Below are 14,777 nucleotides of genomic sequence, written 5' to 3' on the forward strand. Positions count from 1 at the left end.
TCTACCGTTTGAGGAAAGAATCACAATAATCCTCTAGATGCTGAAAGTTATTTTCAAACTAAAATCGAGACAACAAAATATGGTTTTAATCGATACTTTAGATCCCACATGGACAAATTCTGATCCGAGGGCCGGATGCAGCTCCATCTAAATCCAACCAACCACAGCACTGACTAGGCCAACAAGCCAAATACAGTATAAAACCATCACTCATGTGGAAGGACAAAAGGCCAGAAGATTCTTTCCAACCCAGCATACTAATAGTATAGTTTTACAAATCAATCAGGAGTCCTCCAATTAGTAATTAGTCAAGTAAAAGCTATTACACAAGGCTGGAAAAGGCAGAAAAAGCCTCTGATGGATACATTTTTGCAATATGGGATGATAGAAGTGGCTGGAAATTGTGCCCATGTTTCAGTTAAACTGTTTGTTGGTTTCGTGACCATCATGTGTCGCTCATTTCAGCTCAAACAAGTGCAGTTCACACGTTTCCTGTTACCGTATATGTTGCCAGGAGTGGCAGAGTGCCAGTACGCATACACGTGTCGACATGAATAAACCTCAGGTATCACTTGGCTGACGCAAGAGATACACGGATCAAAGCTATTTAGGCACCACACAGTTGTACATGGAAATGACTGAGTCTCTGTGTTCACCACCTCAAACAACTACTCAGTCCTACTGGTTTCACTTCTGAAATGAAGCGCATTTCAACTCACTGGTTTGTCTGAAGTCCTTCTATCTCCAGGATGACACCCTTCTCATGCAGCTTTGCTGCAGTGTATTTCAGAGACTGGGGTTTCCATTTTTTACTGCCCTTCTCTTCTACCTTGCTGTCCAGTTTTATAGATCTGCGTGAATTCCTTTACAAAAAAAAAATAGGAAAAAAAGTAGTATGTGAAGTCACAATAAACATTTCTACTTCCAGTGAGAAAGATGTCAGATATCAAAAACCCTATTTAGAAACAGGATAATCGATACTTGGTTCTAACAAAGTGTATGAATTGATCTCACTTCCGATTGAGGTTATCCAGGCATGTTTTAATGTAGGTGTCGTAGTAGTTCATCTGTTCCTGGTAGAAAGCAGTTTTTGAGTTGAGTGCCGTTAGCGTTTGCTGCAGCTTAGTGAGCTCAGCCTTCCTCCTCTGCCTGTAGCGCCTTTGGTACCGAATGTCCTGTCGATGACAAGTTTAGCTTCACTTAGATTTTGAAATTAATTGAACAGACTGCTCTGAAGTTAGCACTGAAAGCAAGCATGTTTAGATTGGAAAGGAAAGCAGCTTATGAACCTTTGCTATGTCGTTGATGAGATCCTGGTACTTGTTACTGGCCGTGGCGAGGCCAGCCTGCTCAAGGCTCCGGAGATTCCTCAGGATCTTCCTCTTCTTCTGCTCCAGAGGCAGCTGGCTGTCCTCCAGGACCGCCGGGCTGCTTTTCAGGCCCTCGGGTGTTTGAGCATCCTGGTCAGCCCTGCGCTGTGCAATCTTCGTGTGCTCCAACTCCTTCAGGAATTAATGAATTTAATAAGAGTATGTGTATAAAAAGAGGAATGCACATATTCTTTGATAATTTGGAGAGAAAAAATACCCTCTAGGACATAGCAATACCTGTGTTGTAGTGGCTGGGGTCTCAAGAATTTCAGGTAATGTCTCTCCCGTTTGAATCCGAATCACATCAACTATGAGCTTTTTTGTCCTGAAACAAGCATAAACATAAAACAGTGAGAAATGTGACCTGTGTAGACTTTACATGTAATGTCCCTCAAACAAAAACATGCAACGCTGCATTCACTTAGTCCAAGAGACGTTAAGACAAATGTTATCTCATTCCATATTCAACCCAAAAACAGCTGAAGTAGATAAATGATATACCTTCATACACTACTTGCCACCAGCACATAATGTGCTATAATACATCTTTTATGTAAGGCTTCAGTTCTACTAATTAAATGAGATAAGTCATGATAATGAAAAAAGAAATTAATGAGCAAATGAACATTTGATTATATTGGGAGCATCCCTGAATTCAACAGAATTCCACATATTCTCAAGATAAATTAAACAAATCAGGCAAAACTGTTTCCCACTATTCCTTTATGAACCTTATCTAAACAAACGGATACTTTCACTGTTGTTCCTATATCTACCTGGCAAAGAACCGTTAATACAAACTGTCACGCAATCTCCAAAAAACGTTAAATGGCTCCAAAAACATTTAATGGCAGTATAATTAACCGATTCTGCAGCAACATTCACAAGAGCACGTAAAAGCTGCAGACATGTTAGAAGAAGCCAACGCTGCAGAGAAGTCTCCTGAGAAACTGATACTGACGGATACATGTACATAGACAGATAACCATAACTGCAAAGCCTCTTCCTTTTTAAACGGGATATGATAAAAGAGCAGGAAGGACAACTAAGATACGCAGCTGAGTGACAGTCAAGAGACACACCAACTATGTCACAAAAGGTCAGTGCTTCACACAGCAGTCATGCAGTACTTCCAAGCGTGAGAGTGTAACGGTTTTAAATTTGTCAGCAGTGCCCAAAACCTGAATCTTCATCCTGAGATATTTCAGATAATTGTAGAATTGTAAGACATATCGACCTTAAACTTTAGGATTGTTCCTAACCATAAACTTACTTTGTAATGAGAGTCTTTAAGTCTTTGTCACCCCCTTCCAGTAGCTCGAACTTGCTGGTTAGGGTGAGGGAGATCTCAGTCTTTGCCAGCTGGCTAAGGGCAGTCTCTCTGTTTGAGTCGTTTGAGTCTGAAGCTCCTTCACCTGGAATAAAGCAGCACACAGTGTAAAAACGGCGAAACCTGTAATTAAATTGTAATCCATTTCAGAAAGAGCTTGCGTGACAGTACCAAGCAATGCTTCCACATCAGGCATGTCTCCCAGGTCCTGCAGCAACTCATGCAGCAGGTCATTTCGATCTGGAGAAATGGCTTCCAAATGTTCCAGAAGCAGCTGAGCAAATACCAGCATTATTAGTTTCATACAAGTTCAAATATCAATTACAATTAGTTTCTGAAAAAAACATTTATATTTGACAAAGCTGTTTTGGCCATAGACAAACAAAAAAATATCATCAGCATCCAGATCAAAAGTGCAAAAGGTTATGATTCTTTACTGGGTAAATATAAAAATCAACGGACAAAATTTATGACAAGTGACGCATCCGTGAATTAAAAAGAAAAAAAAAAAAAAAAAGTCAAGCTTTGTTTTGTCCGTAAATATTACACAGAGGAAATTAGGGCCAGTCAAACATGGGGTAAAATAGAATAAAAAACAAAAAAATACAACCCAAAATCAGACAATTTTAATCAACACTGAAATCACAATTATTGAAAATGTTAATCCACTAAGACCATTGGAAGCACTTTGCATTTATCAGATTCAACATGAACAAGGTGAATTTTAATGCTGGTACAGCTGCTCAAATAATCTCTTCAACAACCTAAAACACTAGTGTGACTGCGATACTTGATTCAGAAAATTAGATGGAATATTTGGCAAAGTAATTGTTTCTTTTTCCTTGACTGCACAGCTTTTATGAGCATTAAGGTAAAATTCAAAATTATGATTTCGATTTATTGCAGAGCCCTAGAGTGAATGATTGAGATTATGGCAACTGGACTTTTCCTTTGATTGAAGATGTTTCATCTTTTATCCTGAAGATTTCATCAGTTTAAATAGACTGACACCAGCCTATTTAAGCTGTTATCCAGGTCATGGTGACTCTCAAAGGCTTTGAAACAAGCTACACCGGTACGATTAAAATGATCTGAATGCACCAAATGATGTCCAAAATAATTTCCATCGTTGACCCCTGTGCAGAATGAAACTGATAACAAATAGGACAAAGCTGTATTTAACCCACTGTCCTAACTATTATGCACATCCAAAAGACGCCGTCTGGAAAAATAGAGCAGGGCAGAGTATATGATATGATGATTATGCCTTACCTGTGTTGCTTTGCCAATCTTTTGTCTAGTTCTCTCTGTTTTAGTATTCACTTTTATTGTATTAGTATTTTAACATTCTGCAGTTATTTTTATTTACTCTGCTTGTTGATTGTTTTTTTCTTGTTTGTCTTCTTTTGCTGTTTATTTTGTTTTTGTTTCTGTTCTAGTTTTACTTTCTAATAATAAACAAGTCATGTAATTTCCTGTAAACGGCGAGGTCCTTGCATAAGCCCCCCTAGGGTTTCTGTCCTCACGTGCACAACCACTACCTGTTATCTTTCCTCTGGAAATGAATTATCATGTCATGTTTATGTATACATTCATGTTGTGCAAATTAAATAAATAAAAAATTAAAAAATAAATAAAAAAAAATAAATAAATAAAGTATCTTTATAAACTGAGGGAACAGGGAGAGCTGTAGATGTACCAAGTGTGTAAATGTATTCTGCTTCAGATGTTGGACAATAAAAACTAAACTAAGACAAGAACCACAAAATCTTGAAATTTCCCTTCACAACAATAAGAAAATAATGGTTGCACAGCACTTTTCTTCATAACAATACAATGTGCTTTACAAGAGTCAAAAAAGTCAAATTCATAAGACTAAAAAAAAATAAAGTCTGAGCATGTCAGGCACTGGGTACCACATCTGTAATGAGTAATGGAAAGTCTCGATTTGTCACAAACTGACTTGTTAAAACTTTCTGGGTATTTTAATATTTGGGAGTTCAACTATCAGGTCAAAAGTGTGCAATATTCAGCAGCAAACCCAATTACGGGTTGAACCACCTGAAGATGAAGCCATGTAAAGCACTCATAAAAGTTAAGGCACAAGTAGGTGTAAGCATCAGTAGTAGTTAAAAATTGTAGAGATTTAAGCTGAGGAAAAAAAAAAAAAAAAAAAGACCAGAAAACATGTTTGATTTCACAGACTCTCGGCAGTTCGTAATATTTGACAGACTCGGACAATACTAAATTTTGTTGGTTGCGTTACTCACACATGTCCCCCTGGATTTAGTAAAAACAAACTTGTATTAGTGCAGACATTGCACTAAAAAAAAACAAGTCTCTAGTACAGAAGTGCATTGAAAAAACAAACTGGTCGCTATTCAAGAGCATCATGCACTCTTTTCCTTAAGACGTTTTGGTGTCTTGGAGACCCACCAGGTGACCCACAGACTGAAGCCCTTTTAGACGCCAACCACAAACATTTCAATTTCGTTCCGACACATTTATTTGGCATGTGACAGGAGCCGTTTGGTTAGGTCTAGCATTCAAAATTAATTGATTATGGTTATCAAAAAGTTTGTGAGTTTGTTTGAAATTCACATTTTCTCAACTAAAAATTGATGACAATGTGTTCAAACCAAACGGCATTCAGAGACTCTTAAAGTGAAAACGAGCTGAATCAATATACGTCTGAATAGGACAGAGAAAACCCCTGAAAAATGTATAAATTATGGCTTTAAAAGCAACAGGTGGTGATTTGAACCTGGATATTATTTTAGTATCATGTTATTGTTACAAAAAACCTATTAACATGTGTCTGCATGTAGGTGATAGAAAGTTTATTTGAGTTTACCGAGTGAGTGTTGATGATCTCCTCAATTGAGATGTAGATGATTGGTTTGCTCAAGTTTACCATGTCTGAATATTCATCAATATTAAACTTTTCTTCAGGTTCGGGAACGTCACATGCAGACTGGAAAAATAACCTGGAAGAGAAAATCAGTAGTAAGAGGTTGTAGATAGTTGAGCTTAAAATACCTCTGGAATAAAGTACCATCTTAAACTTTTGTTGTTATGCCAATGTTGTTTTTACCAAATGGGATACATTTTTCAAACTGCCTTGTTTCCAGAAGTTTGACTGAGGTTTGTAATCACGATTCACTGAGTGAATCGTGATTCCAGTGGAGTGTTTCCATCCACTGGAAGGTGATTTTTGTGGAGAAAACCATCTTACATCTGCTGATGCAGCACATAACCTCCTCTGTTGCCATAATTACCACCTTTTTCACGTAACACGTTTAACCACTTTGTCATTGGAAGGAAGTTGCTATCCTCTCTACCTTGCGTGCCCATGTTGATTTTGAACATGAACCAAAAGTCATAAAAGCCAGACCAGCAATAACTTTGGTGATTACAAAAACAACCTGACGAACAAAACTAGCAAAAGGGAAATTGGTGCGCATTACAGAACTTAGAATTCTCAATATCGAGTAATCTTACCGAAACTTTTCAAACGTCTGAGAGATGTAGTTGTTCATTGGCGTCATATGCGCATTTTCACCCTCAAACAGCTTATTGGCAGCAGCATGCTGGAGCATCTTTGCCACAGATCCTAAGTTGCGTCGGTGGTCTTGGTGAAGTTGCCCTCCCGCTGACATGTCGATGATGTCAAAGCCATCAGGGGCTACGATGGCTGGGTTCATGTAGCGGTAGTACAGCAAGTTTCCTACAATCTAAAATACAAAAACCAAAAGCGCATTATAAAACATGTTGAGCTAAAATAAAAAAGGTAAGCACCGGGTTCACCTAAGCAACATTCAGAGAGAACATGCACAGAAAAGACTAAAGAAACAACTGTATATGAAACTCTCAGGGCTTATACCTTCAGCAGATCATCTTCTGAGGCGTCGGGAAACTTTTTATGGAGCGTGTTCTTCAGAACCTTTGCTATGTATCTCATGCCATAACTACATGCAAAACAGAAAGCATGGATGGGACATAAAACAAAAAAACAGCATGCATTCACATGGCGCATGACAGTCATGACCAGGGCAATGGCAGAGATATTTGATGCATCAAGCTTATTCATATTTACAAACATTTATCAACTCTTAAAAGATTTTCCTCGTCAACAAGGCCCCGGACCCCCCTCGGCCCCGTCTACCAGAGACTGCCCCCCCCCTTTCCTGACCTTAAGCGTCACATTAACGCACATCCCATGTCACCTCATGTACATTTTTTTTCCTACAGATTCATTACTGCAGCACTTTAGAAACAACAAACTATTATTTGTTCTTTTGTATGTCACCAATCACCACAACAAATTCCTTGTGTGTGTTAAACTACTTGGCAATAAACTTCTTTCTGATTCTTTAGATTAATGACACAGTACAACACCACCATCTTGTGGTGCACCCACTAGTCTTCAGAAATGTAAAACCTTTTCATATTTGACAAAACTACACTACAGAAATTATGACAAAAATGTACTTATGAGATCAAAGCTCTTACCGTAATGCTATCTTGCATTACTCGTGTGCCAACAGGCAGCTGAACCTTGAAACAAGCCCGAGTTCCAAATAACAAGCCAAAGCATGAAAATAAATGACCTAAGTTCAATTTTTTTTTTTTCATTTTAATTATCTTTAAAATTAGCCCAAGAGGTTTAAAGAATACAAAACAGATTTTTAAATATTAAAATACAAAAGACTTAATGTCAAATATTGTTATTATAAACACATAGACAACTGAAAAGCTGAAGCCATGACAATCACAGCTGCCACAAAACGCACAAAGAGGACTCTGACAGTTATTAGGTCCAGAAACTTACGGGATATTGTCCAGAGAGGACACAATGGAGTTCAAGACCTTATCTGTGGCCGACCGTAGAGCCACGCTGGACGCCTGCAGCCTGCTGCGTACTTCTTCATGTGACATGGCCTGCTCAGGAGTCACTTCATAGGGCAGCTTGCTGAGGGAGACCCACAGAAGACAAATGGTTTTCAAGTTAAAACTTGAAAAGAACAAAAAGGTGGGAAAACAGTGACTTCTTAATAGATGAGAAAGAAATGTAATGTTGGGTAGAAATATTAAAAAAATAAAAACACTCCAGCCTAGCCGTGCTGGACATCAGACCAACATAACAGTAATCCGTTTCTGCGCTACCTGGCTTCTCCTGTAGCAGACTCCAGCTGGTTGACCCAGGCTTTGTACACGTCCACAGGGTTGGTGTTGATGCCTAAAGTCTTGTCATCAATGATGTCTTTGACCACTGGAGCCAACAGCTGCCTGAGGGTGTTATGACCACGGGCTCCCCGGTTAAAGCTCACCACCATCTTGATGACTGTTGGGTTTCCTGTAACGATGTCCTGGATCTGATCCACCTTAGAGCTGAGACATGGAGAAGATGTTACGGTGAGCAGGCAGTGAGACTAATGCAGCACATACCTGTACAGAATACATCGTACATGCTTTTGGGGAATTCTGGTATATTTGTTTGACCTTGTAAAGACTGAATATATTCAATATATAGTTTATTACAATGTATCATGTGTGTGGGTTAGGCACATGGATTTGTCCAGATTATGGTGCACTGTTCAGAGTTGCATTTCTCACTTGATCTCTTCTTCTAGAGCGGTTTTAAAGAGTTTGAGCAGCAGGTATTCCTCTCTCTGATTAGAGGCATAGTTGTACAGGGTGAAGATCACAGTGTCCATAAACTTTGTAGACTTGTTTTGGGGCATCTGGAAGATCAGTTTAGCCAGGTAGGATGGATTGGTCTGAAAAGGGCAAAAACAGGGTAGCGTCCCGTGAGCATCTGCAAACGGACTGACATTTTTTCTTTTCTTCAAGTTGTACCAAGCCGGTGTTAAAAGGTGAGAAGAGTTAAGCGTTACCTGCAGCAGATAAAAGAGATGCTGGTAGGCTTCCAGTTTCCTTCTTTTGCCCTTACTGAGACCCTTGATGCCAAGTTTGTCTCCTCCAGTCTGGTCATCCTTACTGGTCTTATTTTTCTTGCTCTTCATTTTCTTATTATGTGATACGACATCCTTTTCAATAAAATAAACATGATATTAATTAGGAACGCCAGCTGGACGAGGTAGAGAATAATCATTAGATTTTCATGAATTCAGTGTAAAGGACATTGAAAAAGTTAAATTTAATTTGCTTGAGTGTAAAAGTTTAAAATGTTGCCAACCTGCAAAGTGATTCTGTTCTTCACCAGCAGTCCGATCTTTATGTCCATGAGATTCAAGTCTTTCTCCATCTGTTGGTTGGAGCGAATCTTTGTGACAACTTCCTCCTTGAGCCGTGTCACCTCCTGTTCCTCCTGTAGATCCAGAGACGACTGCTCCAACAAGTGGACAAACTTGCGCACCACTGACAGAGGAGGATCTCTGGCCCCAGCTAAGATTTGGACGAAAAAAAAAAAAACACATAAAAACTAGTCCTGTCATACATAAAAGTAGAGAAACACTGTATCACTACTCTAATATATGTTTTTGAATCAGCTGCACAAAAAAAGATCTCACAGCCTTTCTTGTTCAAACATAAATGTAAAATAAAATTAAGAAGTTAGAATATTGGGACTACACTTCTATTTGTTCCACCATTTCAAAAAAAGAAAAACTATTAGAGTAATGTTTCAGCAATGCCTTAATTACAACACTAGTAATTCTTTACTGTTACATCTCATTATTTTAATAAACTTGTCTAGCTCTAACCACTGGAAAGTAAAACTGTGTTTTGACTCACTCAGGGTTCTGTAATCATCTCTGGCTTTGTTGGCCTTTAGGAAAGCCTGGATTTTCACAATTTCTCTTTCCTAAACACAGAGAGTAATGATTCTTGAGCAGCACAGGAGAAAAAAAAGTAATGATTTCTGATATTTGTATTACTCACATGATCTTTGAAAAACTGTAGCCTCTGACCGTATCTTCGTTTCGTTTCCCACATTTTCACCAGAGACTGGATCTAAAAACACCAGTATTTTTGGGAAGACTTTAATTTACCACCTGATTTTAAAAACATGCAATCGTCTCTCGGACTGGAGTAATTTGTTTAATTCACGGTTGTGAAGTCTCTTTATATGTATACTAAAACAAAATTACCTTAACGACAGAAGCAACATTTTTCTGCAGCAAACAAATCCTCTCTTTGTAGATTTTTCTCTGTTTATAACCTTTCCAACAAGCCTGCAGAAAAAAAAGAAAAATACAGTCAGACTATTACGTAAAATGTGATTTAAACAAATAATCAAATAAAATCCATTTAAATTATGTACAGTATTGTACAATATTGATGTATTAGTCTCTGTCTGATTAGATTTTCTTTTCAGTGTGTCCACTTTAAATGATAAAAACGTAATTACTTTTGTTTGTTTATTTTTATTTTTAATAGTCAGTGGTGAATTGGCATCAGGACTCAAAAACTGGCTGAATGGTAAATCACAGCATTTATAAAATACTGCTTTTCTACGTAAGGCAAGTTTATTTGTATAGCACATTTCATGTACAAGATAATTAAAGTGCTTTACATAAAAATATATTTTTTAAATGCATTAAAAAGGTATGAGAGTTTAAAAAGCAGAAATTAAAGAGAGGTATCAGTTAAAAATTAAACAATAAAAGGTTGCAGAGCATCATGGTGAATGACTTACAGCAGTGAACAATAAGGTTTTCAACATTGTCTTAAAGCAACAGAGTTTCAGCAGCCCTGATGCATTCTGGGAGTTTTTTTTTCCCACAGCTGAGGAGCATAAAAGCTGATTGCTGCCTCACCGTGTTTGGATCTAACTCTGGGTACAGAAGGTACAGTAGGTGTGACCCTGACGACCTGAGGGTCCTGGTTGGTTCATAATGGACCAGGAGATCAGAGATGTAATTTGGCGCAAACCATTCAGAGATTTATAAACCAACTACAGGATTTTAAAATTATTCTGTGTCAGACAGGAAACCAGTGTAAATCTCACAACTGGAGTTTCATAGTCCACTCTCTTGGTCTTAGAGACTCGGGCAGCAGCATTCTGAACCGCCTGCAGATGGATTTTTTTAGTGAGACTAGTGAGACCAGCGTTACAGTAGTCCAGTCTACTGAAGATAAAAGTCCTGCTGAGACATCAGTCCTTTAATCCTTGACATGTTCTTTAGGTGATAATAGGCCGACTTCCACTGTCTTAATGTGACTGTTAAAATTCAGGTCCAGAAGCGCTCCCAGATTTCTGGCTTGGCTATTTGTAGCTTTACTGCTTGAAGCTGAGTCTTGACTTTTGGCTCTTCCCTTCTTTCTTGGCTCCAAACACTCTTATTTCTGTCTGGTCTTCATTTAACTGAAGAAGATTCTGGCACATCCACTCTTTAAATTTGATCAAACCATTTGATCAATGTTTGAATTGGATTATAGTCTCCTGGCAAGATGGTTAAACTAATTTGTCTCATCTGCGTAGTTATGGTAACACATTTAGTTTTTTTTTCATAATTTGAGCCAGTAGGAGCATATACATGTAGATGTTAAACAGCAGATTCCCCAGAACTGAACCTTGAGGAAGTCCACGTTATTTTTAAAGCTCCAATTTGTCGTTACCTAAAAACACAAAATGGTCCCTGTCTTTTAGATACGACTCCAACCAGACAAGTGCTGTGCCAGAAAGTCCCACACAGTTCTTCAATCGGTCTATTAAGATGTTATGGTCAACTGGGTCGAACGCAGCACTGAGATCTAGTAAGACCAAGACTGAAATGTTGCCACTATCCATATTAGAGCAGATGCCATTAAAGACTTTTACCAGAGCTGTCTCAGTGCTTTGATGTGGCCAGAAACCTGACTGGAAGACATCAAAACAGTAATTTTGTGTTAGTAAGTTATACAGCTGTTGAAAAACAGCTTTTTCTACAATTTTACCAAGAAAAGGGAGGTTTGATCTGGGCCTATAGCTCATAAGTGACCTGTCTAGATTATTCTTTCCATTAAGTGTCTTAATGACGGCTGTTTTTAGGCATTGAAGAAAGATACCTGAAAGAAGAGACATGTTTACAATGTCTGAAGCTCTGAGGACATACAATGTGGTGTTTGATGTCATCCAGGCTCTTATGAGTGACTGAACGGATTGTGTCATGGTTTCTCTCATTGGACACAGAGGTGGCACATACAGTATATTGTGTCTAGCATAGGAGCACTGACTGACTGTCTGATTTTCAGAATTTTGTCAGTAAAGAAAGAGACAAACTGATTTGATTGCCGGCACAGTTGGATAGAAGTTCAGGGTCCACTGAATTAGGTGTGTTTGACCTCTTAAACTACTCTACAGCATGCAGCACACATTCACTCAATGTGCTTTCCCCCTTCACAAACACAAGAGTGCCCACAAAAATGATGAACACTGTACTCTGAGCCCAAGTTGCAACCAATCATCCTCCACGCTTCATACCTGCAGTCTGACAACATGTGGTTCTTGTTGATGCAGGTACTCCATCCTCTGGGCATGTTTTCTTCTGACCAAGTAACCTCTGATCCTGGCTTGCAGCTGGGTGATGAGGGGTTCATTTGCCAGCCAGAGCTGTTCCCTGTTATAATCTGCAGTCACACAGCTGACTACATTCTGAGAGACAAAGTCATGTCAGTCCATCGTTCATGTGATTCTGGTTTTTCATTTAAAACTGAAAAGAAATGTAATAATTACCTGGATTTCCTCTTTACTGAGATGGCCTCTGTTGTGTTCAAATCCTTCAGGCTCCTCCCAGGTACCCTGCCCAGTCTCCAGGTTATAGTAATAGCCATATCTGTCCTTGAAGCAATGCTTTACCCACACACCATCACCGCTGCCTGGCAGACAGCAGAAAACACAATCGTCTGAAAATCGAGTTACTCCTCGTTACCTTTGCATCGATTTCATGAACACAGCAGCTTTGTCACCAACTAGGGCTGGGGATCGATTCAAATATTAAGAATCGATTCGATTCCGATTCTTAAGATTCAGAATCGATTATCACGATCCGATTCGATCCGATATTGATTTGGGTTACTGTTAATAAAACTGTTTTTTCAGCTGTTGCATGAATTATATGACTGTGTAGTTATGCAACATATTAATACTAGTAATTGAGATTCAACAGCAAGTATTGCCAGCTAATGATGCTGTAAGGACCAATCAGCTCCCAGAATGCTGATATAACTGCTTTCAGAAACATGTGGGTCAGAATTATCAAACAGATCCAGGACAGCAAACAGAAGACGAAAGAAATCGCTTTTATTTTTTCCCCATTTATGAGAATTTGGTTTTTAACATGTATGCAAATGTAACCCCAAGACAGTATAATAAAGCAAAGAAATATAGACAATGTATGCAATTATAACTGAAAACTTTAATGTTTTCATACCTTTAAACATATTTAAAGGCACCAGTTATTCTCGTGTCAAAACAAAATATTACTTTTTGGGGCATAAACAAAAAAGTACCAAAAGTTGCAATGTAATGATGAAAAAAAAAAAGAAAAATATATATATAAATATTTTTTTTTTTAAATCGATCTTTAGACATACGAATTGATTTTTAGGAATTAATATGAGAATCGATTTAAAATCGGAGAATCGATTTTTTCAACACAGGCCTATCACCAACATCATTATTCCATAATTATGGAAGGTACAACTGGAACAGTTTTTTTTTTTTATATTGGAAGAAAAACTAAATCAAAAACGTCTCCCCCCAAAAAAACAACTTCACCTTAATGAAAATACACCTCCAGCATATTGCAATCTAAATCAACTATATAACTGCGTTAACAGTCAGACTGTTCATTTATGGTCCTGAAAACATGCACACAGCCTGTAACTTCATTCTTTAAAAAGAAAGGTAATTTACAAACTCAAAAAAAAAAAAAAAAGTTTACTTTAGATCAGCTGCATGTTGCAGTGCTTGATGTGATCTGGGTGGTTAGAGTAATTTAGGCCAAATAAAAAAAAAGATTAACTTTAGTTGCTGAACCTACAACATGAAGCAGGCTCAAAGCTACATAGCAGATTTACCTTTGGTTGCACTGCTCGTTTTCTTCTCCGCCAGTTCAGCCTGGTATGCATCAGCACATTCTGGGAGCACTGGTCTCAGTCCTGCACCAGGGGACTGCAAAGCTTGCACAGTGTTCTGGGAGTCCCCCTCATCCACCACCCGGTTAATATGACCAACTGCCTCAGCCACTAGAGACGTAAATAACACATACGTATTAAAACATATAAACTTCAATTATATTGGCAAGTAAGAAAAGAATCATCTATAGTAAACCATGTAGTTTGCATGTTTTTAACAGTTTCAGGCATGTACCAAAATGTAAATTTTGTTCATGTTTATTTTTTTATGTCAAAGTTCGTAAAAATGTAGGCATTCAGTAGGTATGTAATACCAAAAACATTATCCAACATGGCAACCCTGCAGCCACTTGAGTAATAAGTGTTGGCATATTCTGTGAGTCCATCACATAATTGTAAATAATGAGACCTCAATTATAAAAAAAAATAAATTAAGATGAACTTGGGTAAACTCTGGGTACATACATGCGAGGGCCTCCTCTTCATTGACATTAGCTGTCATTATAGCGTCTTGAATTTGATCGAGCCACAGCACTGCAGACTCATCACCTGATCCCTACAAACAAATCACAAAGATGCTTGTCTTCTCAGAAGAAAGTGAAAACATCAAATAATTCAAAAGAAACAAAAAAAAACGACTTAATATAACATTTTCAAATGTTTTCAAACAATGAGCTGAAACATTCCTGTTACTGGTCAGAATAATCTCAGTTTCAGTATGTGTGCATTATGTAAATTCATCTCATTTGTGTGGTGAAGGTTCAAGAATTTCATGTAGCATTTAGCTGGACAACAGTAGCATTTTACAGTAACTCTGCACTGCACAATCCATTACAGTCCTGAGACAGTAGCATTTAACGGCAACATCCCAGGAAAGGGAAGAATATCACAGTAAATTCTGTTTATGCAGCTGGACCATTGTACTTGTTTCCTGAGCTAATTTTAGAGGTCCCTGGGGGGGTGTGGGCTACACCCTTGACCACACAAACATCAGG

General features: G+C 38.2%; 1 protein-coding gene across 1 annotated transcript in view; it reads right to left on the minus strand.

Annotated features, from left to right (window-relative positions):
* iqgap2 (IQ motif containing GTPase activating protein 2) overlaps window positions 1-14,777 on the minus strand; it is a 44,979-nt gene that overhangs the window by 1,404 nt on the left and 28,798 nt on the right. The window contains exons 16-36 of the mRNA XM_061729025.1: window positions 14,248-14,338; window positions 13,726-13,893; window positions 12,380-12,522; window positions 12,128-12,298; window positions 9,813-9,896; window positions 9,604-9,675; window positions 9,457-9,526; window positions 8,900-9,108; window positions 8,598-8,750; window positions 8,317-8,480; window positions 7,867-8,091; window positions 7,532-7,672; window positions 6,584-6,668; window positions 6,202-6,434; window positions 5,555-5,687; window positions 2,872-2,974; window positions 2,644-2,785; window positions 1,608-1,695; window positions 1,290-1,502; window positions 1,015-1,175; window positions 720-863 (exon numbers count right to left, since the gene is read on the minus strand). Coding sequence (XP_061585009.1) covers window positions 720-863; window positions 1,015-1,175; window positions 1,290-1,502; window positions 1,608-1,695; window positions 2,644-2,785; window positions 2,872-2,974; window positions 5,555-5,687; window positions 6,202-6,434; window positions 6,584-6,668; window positions 7,532-7,672; window positions 7,867-8,091; window positions 8,317-8,480; window positions 8,598-8,750; window positions 8,900-9,108; window positions 9,457-9,526; window positions 9,604-9,675; window positions 9,813-9,896; window positions 12,128-12,298; window positions 12,380-12,522; window positions 13,726-13,893; window positions 14,248-14,338 — 2,993 coding nt within the window. The remainder of the gene's footprint in view (window positions 1-719; window positions 864-1,014; window positions 1,176-1,289; window positions 1,503-1,607; window positions 1,696-2,643; window positions 2,786-2,871; window positions 2,975-5,554; window positions 5,688-6,201; window positions 6,435-6,583; window positions 6,669-7,531; window positions 7,673-7,866; window positions 8,092-8,316; window positions 8,481-8,597; window positions 8,751-8,899; window positions 9,109-9,456; window positions 9,527-9,603; window positions 9,676-9,812; window positions 9,897-12,127; window positions 12,299-12,379; window positions 12,523-13,725; window positions 13,894-14,247; window positions 14,339-14,777) is intronic.

Source organism: Cololabis saira, chromosome 9 (assembly GCF_033807715.1).
Source record: "Cololabis saira isolate AMF1-May2022 chromosome 9, fColSai1.1, whole genome shotgun sequence".
Classification (NCBI taxonomy): domain Eukaryota; kingdom Metazoa; phylum Chordata; class Actinopteri; order Beloniformes; family Belonidae; genus Cololabis; species Cololabis saira.